This window comes from Cynocephalus volans, chromosome 4 (assembly GCF_027409185.1).
Source record: "Cynocephalus volans isolate mCynVol1 chromosome 4, mCynVol1.pri, whole genome shotgun sequence".
Taxonomy (NCBI): Eukaryota; Metazoa; Chordata; class Mammalia; order Dermoptera; family Cynocephalidae; genus Cynocephalus; species Cynocephalus volans.
This window is the reverse complement of record NC_084463.1, coordinates 13,654,548-13,660,683: the sequence shown is the minus strand read 5'-3', so window position 1 is coordinate 13,660,683 and position 6,136 is coordinate 13,654,548. Positions and strand designations below refer to the sequence as shown.

General features: G+C 55.8%; 1 protein-coding gene across 1 annotated transcript; it reads right to left on the bottom strand.

The window, feature by feature from the left end:
- Positions 1-50: 50 nt before the first annotated feature.
- Positions 51-5,610, bottom strand: TAGLN (transgelin). The gene is made up of 5 exons (XM_063093435.1): positions 5,522-5,610; positions 1,670-1,861; positions 1,394-1,571; positions 991-1,093; positions 51-634 (listed from the first exon to the last, which is right to left on the bottom strand). The coding sequence occupies exons 2-5, from the start codon at positions 1,847-1,849 to the stop codon at positions 490-492; spliced, it is 606 nt and encodes a 201-aa protein (XP_062949505.1). The 5' UTR covers positions 1,850-1,861; positions 5,522-5,610; the 3' UTR covers positions 51-489.
- Positions 5,611-6,136: the final 526 nt, after the last annotated feature.

Here is a 6,136-nt window from a genome sequence, read left to right as displayed (position 1 = left end):
CTGCTCACATTTCCTGGAACCATAACAGAAGTGACTAGGGCAAACCAAACTCGGCCAGCCAGGCCTGAGAAAAGATTGATGTATATATTTTTTTCCTTTTTGAGTTTCAAACACGAGAATATTCCAGGAAAAGATGGGAGAGGCTGGGCTGGGTCTCCTTCAGTGGGCTTTTGCTGCCAAGGAGGACAGTGGACTTGCCTATACCCAGGCTATCCCCAGCCCACTTCCCCCCTGCTTAGCCCAGGATGGGGAGAGACAATAGAGGTGGTGGGGACAGCTGGGCAGAGGGACCAGGGCAGTGGTGCTTTGGGGTCAGAAGTTGGGCTGAGGCAGCAGGGGGAGCTGCCCACGTGCAGTCGCCTTTGCTCAGTGACAGAGCCTCAAAGCTTGGCCAGGGCTGAAGGAACTACACAGGTGTGGGTGAGGCGGGCTAAGCGGGATGGCTGCGGCCGGGGAGCTGGGGTTGGCGGGGCTCGGCAGGCCCCCCCTCTAACTGATGATCTGCCGGGGTCGTCCGTAGCCTGTCATGCCGGCCTGCGAGGCCCCTCTGTTGCTGCCCATCTGAAGGCCAATGACATGCTTTCCCTCCTGCAGCTGGCTCTCTGTGAATTCCCTCTTGTGCTCCTGCGCTTTCCTGGAAGAGGAGGAACCAGGATAAAGACTTGCCAGGACTTCATGTTTTCCACCTGCTTTCTGACCCCTCTGTTAACTTCCTAATCTAATCCCATTCTCCTTCTGTTTTGCTTCTCTTTTTTCCTTAATCTAATCTAGCTTGTCCCATAGGCTAGCGAGATGGGTTGAGCACTGGAAGGTAGAAAGGGAGGAGTCAAGAAGTAGCAGGGGCCATTTTCCCCATCCTAGACCCTCACTTCGTACCTTCCTGGCCATCTGCTGCCCCAAATCATTCCCACAAGCCAGTTAGTCCAAACCACCTCCCATCCTGTGCAGAGACCCAAGCTTAGAGTGCAGGGAATCCCGGTGGCCACATACTTCATAAACCAGTTGGGATCTCCACGGTAGTGACCATCATTCTTGGTCACTGCCAAGCTGCCCAAAGCCATCAAGGTCCTCTGCACTGCTGCCATGTCTTTGCCTGTGAGAAGAAAGAGGGGAGCGGGGATGAGCTTCAGCACTGTATAAATAGGACTCCAAGCCAGGGCTTGCCCCCATCTCTCACAGAAAAATGGCCAACCAGGGGCAAGGGTTGTCCCCATATCAAAGGAGGCTTGAGCAGATCCTACATCAGGCCCTCGTGAGTGCAGAGTGGTGTTTTCCTGGCATTTCCCGTTCCTGCTCTGCACAGATTAGCAGACCCCTCGTCATGGCATACTTTGAACTTTCTTTCTCCCGGCATCCTGCCCTCTGAACCCACCCAGCCACTTTTCCTCTGTACCTTCAAAGAGGTCAACAGTCTGGAACATGTCAGTCTTGGTGACCCCATAGTCCTCAGCTGCCTTCAGGAACTGGGCCACCTGCTCCATCTGCTTGAAGACCATGGAGGGTGGGTTCTCAGGCACCTTCACTGGCTTGGAGCCATCAGGATACAGGCTGTTCACCAGCTTGCTCAGAATCTGCCAGGCACAGGACACAGCTTGGCACCCAGCTCAGGGGACCTGGCCCACGACTCGCAGGATGGCACAACCCCAACCCCTTCCTGGGGGCCACTTACCACGCCGTTCTTCAGCCAGACCTGGAAGCCCAGGCGCCCACGGTCTGGGCGGCCCACATCAGGGCCACACTGCACTACAATCCACTCCACCAGCCGTTCCTCCAGCTCCTCGTCATACTTCTTCTCAATTTTGGATTGCACTTCGCGGCTCATGCCATAGGAAGGACCCTTGTTGGCCATGTTGGGGGAGAGCTAAAGCAGGACAGGGCAGGGGAGGGTCAGAGGATCAGGGAATGGCTCTGCTTTCACTTGTGCCAGGCAGGCCTGCTAGCTGTGTGCTGGGTAGCCAGCCACCCTAGACAGTTAGCATGGCACTACCCATCTGGGCCAGGCTCATGCCCTCAGTCCAGAGGCCTCTCTCAACTTGAACACCAGGAATCAGGATACCAGATCTTTGGAGGTCTAGGGCAGAGGCCAGTAAACTTTTTTTGTAATGGACCAGACAGTAAATATGTTAGGCTTTGCAGGCCATATGGTCTCTGCTGCTGCAGTATGAAAGAAGCCACAGATAATATGTAAACAAATGAGCATGGCTTTGTTCCAATAAAACTTCATTTACAAAAACAAACAGCAGGCTGGATTTGGCCTGTGGGCCATAGTTTGACAACCCCTGGTCTAGAGCATTCTTTCGTTGCCAAGACTAGCCACAGAAGCACTAGAGAGGCCTTCCAGAGGCCACATTGTCCCCCAAAATAAAGCCAGCAGGTGTCCTTGTCCAGCTGGGTGTGAGGCTGTTTACTGCCTCCACCTCAAGGAAAGTTACCTGCAATTCTCACTTTATCCTCTAAAACTCCAGCTCTTTGCCAGGTCAGCTCAGCCTCTGACCTGCTGCTGAACATGCTCAAATTTACCCACTCTGGCAAGGTCTAGGAAGCCACCAAAGCCCAAGAGTTCATGGCTAAGAAGCTGCATTTCCTCGGGGGACGTAAACAAGAGAGAACGGCTATACCCATGGATTTTCCCTTATGTCCTCAGGCTCTTGCCACTGCAGTAGCTTGAGTAACCAAAAAGTCAGAGTCCTCCAGGGATATTCCAGAGCCGAAGCATGAGACACCCCTCCCTGTCCAGCATGTGCTGCCTCCAGGGCCTGGGCCTGGCACTGCTCAGGAGAGCTCCTTTAATGGAGAGGGAAGGCTGCAGGAGCAGGCCCGAGCAGGTCAGTCCCTGGGCAGACAGGGGTGTGGCCGCAGGTGTCACCCTGGGATGGTGTACCTTCTGCCCAGTGTTTGTCTGAAGAGCCTACAGTAAGAGGTCCCAAAGGAGGCCAAGCCCAGCACCTGGCCCCAGAGAGGTCAGGGGTTGGGCGGGAGATAATGGTCTGAGGGTGGAAGCAGTCAGCACACTCCCCCAACTCCCTGTCCATGGGAGCTGAGAGCCCCTACTCACCCCCAGCCCCGTGGGAAGCAGAGTGAATGTCACCACATCACTCTGGCCCCAGGCCAGCACCAGGCTCCACCGCCCCGCCCTTCCTTTCCTCCAGCTGACAAGCTTTGAAGTGGGGATGAGATCCTCCACCTCAGAGGGCCATGGAAACGAGACGGTGTCTGTGAACTACCTCACATACTGCCTGTCCCTTAACAGAGCTCCTCAAAATATCAGTTCTTCGCTGCCCAGAACCAGTCCCATGGTAGTGACCTGGGAGACAGCCAGCCCTGGACTGAGGAGTAAAAAACAGTAAGGGTTCTTCCCCATTCCAGCCTCCACCACGTTTCCAAAATCATTCCCTGAGCAGACAACTAAGTTTGAGGGATAAAACATTAGATGGACTCATCTAGATGCCAGCCATGGAGCAACTCACTTCTCTGAGTCTGTTTCCATGTTTGTAGAGTGGGGGTCTGACGATGTGGTTCTCTGAGCAGTGAACCTCTGAGGACATGGTTCTCTGAGCACTGGGGGATGAGGTGGACTCCCCAGCCCCACCACCCCTCTCCCAACCAGTGATGCCAGAGAACCCACAGGCACAGTGCTCTGCTCTGCTCTGCTGCTCAGCTACAAACAGCCAAGTCCCTCCCTCCCCACCCAGCTTTATGTCCCACCCCCACCTTCCCAACCACCCAAGGACTGCTTGGCAAAGAACTGTGGCGGAAATCCACAAGTCAGCTGGGACCAGGTGATTTCAGCCAATCCTTCATCCTGGCCTCCACCCCAGCCTCCATCTCAGTCTCTGTCCCACCATCCCAGACAGGGATCCACCACCTTCTATCCCTCCCTCGCCACCAAACACACACAGCTGCATTCCCCTCCCACTCTACATGCTGGGCACATGAGGGACAGGATGGAAGAGAGTATGTCCCCCCACCCCAGCTTTCAGTCTCAGGAGTCTCAGAAGACAGTACAAGTCAAAGTGTCAAGGCTCAGAGTGACAAGTACACAATATTGCAGGCCCTAAATCTGGAGACAGTACTTGGTTTATTCTGGGTTTTGTTTTCTGTTTTTTGGCGGCTGGCCACTATGGGGATCTGAACCTGTGACCTTGGCGTTATAAGGTTGCGCTCTAACCAACTGAACTAACCAGCCAGCCAGTATTTGGATTTTGGTCAGAGCAAGGGAGTGGGGTGAAAGGCACACCACCCCCACCCCCACCCAGCACCACCTTCTTCCCTGTCTCCCTGCTGGCAAAGAGTCTGAAAGTGGAGAGGCCCAAGAAATCTCTTAGAGTGCTCTGATGAAGACCTGACGTCCCACCTTCGAGCCCGTGTGGAGACGAGATGGGGAAGATGGCTGCACGGTGGCCCACCCAGGGATGTTTCTAGACAAAGTCTCCTAGGACAGGATGGGCAGGATGAGGGGTGAGGCTTGGCTTTGACCTTCCTGCCCTGTGACCTCTGCCAGGCCTCCCCTCCCTTGGACAGCCCAGCAGGTGAGGCTGGGCAGTGTAGAAAGGACAAAGTCTGGCTGTAAAGGGGCAGGTGGCACCCCCTACCAACAAGACCCCAGAAATATGAGCAGGACCAGGGGTCTCTCCAGAATTGCTGTGCCCTCACCTCTTCACAATAAAACCCAGTAAATAGGAGTGGGACATCTGGATCTCCGAGGGCATGAGGGGTGGCTCGCCTAAACTCCAGGGACAGAGAGCAGCCTTGCTGCAAAATGTGTGCCCATCCTCACTGCTGCCCTTCAAATGTAACCACGAAGTGGAACAAAGACCCTCTGGGAAGGGCCACGGGTCCCAGGCCTGCCCAGCTCATCACTTCAAAGCTCCTCCCTGGCAGCCCCCATCCAGCATCCCTCTGCCTACAGCAGGGGCGAGCTCCCACCTCAGACTGTGGAAGGAGCTGCAAGCAGCTCCCTGGCCCCTCCCTGCACGCTGTCACCCAGCCTGTTCCAGAACACAAGAGTCCTGTCGTCCTTCACATTTGCCTCAGGGGCTCTCCCTAGGGCTCTCCTATGCTGCTCAGGCTCTGGAGATTGGCCAGTGGGACACTGCCCTCCAGCACAAGTGTACTCCCACACCCCTCATCCCCTTGGATGTCCTCCTAGATGGATGACAGACTTCAGAGCCTTGGTGTAACACACACCCTATGGTGGCTGCAATGGGGGGGCCTCCCTCTCACCCCAGCTGTTTCCACCATCAATTCCTCTGCACCAGCCAAGTCATCCTGGGCATTTCAATGGGCCTGGGGCCACCCAGACAGAGAGATATGGGACTCCAGTGACCCCATCCCACCCACCAACCTAGGACTAGCTCCATGTCTGGAGACCAGGAATCCATGGTGACTGAGAGGGTGGTCTTCCCCCGCCAGGGCACAGCAACCAGGGACTTCTGGAGAGCACTGCCTAAAATACACCCCCTGCTACTGCCAAGCTCCAGCCCAACTTGCCTCCATCCAAGCCCCAGACAAATGCACTTACAGGGGTTCCTCGGGGCTCGCAGGAAGGAGTGAGGCCTCTGTCTGGACTGGAACAGACAGGATGGGGCGCTGGCTGGGTGAGGGGTTTAAAGGGCTACCGCCGTGGTGATGTCAGCCTCCCCCGCTGGCTCACCCCTCGGGCCCCTCCCTGCTGGAGGAAACTGGCTCTGCTCCCCACCCCCAGGCTCCCAGTGATTCCACACAGGCTCCATATTTGGGGAAAGACACCAAGTTGGAGCAGTCTACTGGGGGCAGCCCGAGACATTCTCTGCGTGCTTTGGAGATGGAGCGGCCGGGGCGGGGCTGCGCTGCCGGAGGGGAGCTGGCCGGGAAAAGCCTTTTATGGGCAGGACCATGAAGGCCTTCCCTGCTGTCCGGACTTGAGGCTGCTCCTTTTTCACCGTTTCCTGCCCCTGAGTTTGAGGGGAGGGGAGTTCAAGAGAGTCAGGCCAGAGAAAGAGAAAAGGGTCTGGGGAGCTGGGATCCCTGGAGTCTGTGAGGAACAAACCAGCTACCCTCTCTTCCTGGGGCTTTCAGCTGTAGTTAGACAGGAACCGACCTTTACTGAGCATCTGTTCCATACCAATCACTTTGCAAATACTCTTGTTTAATACTC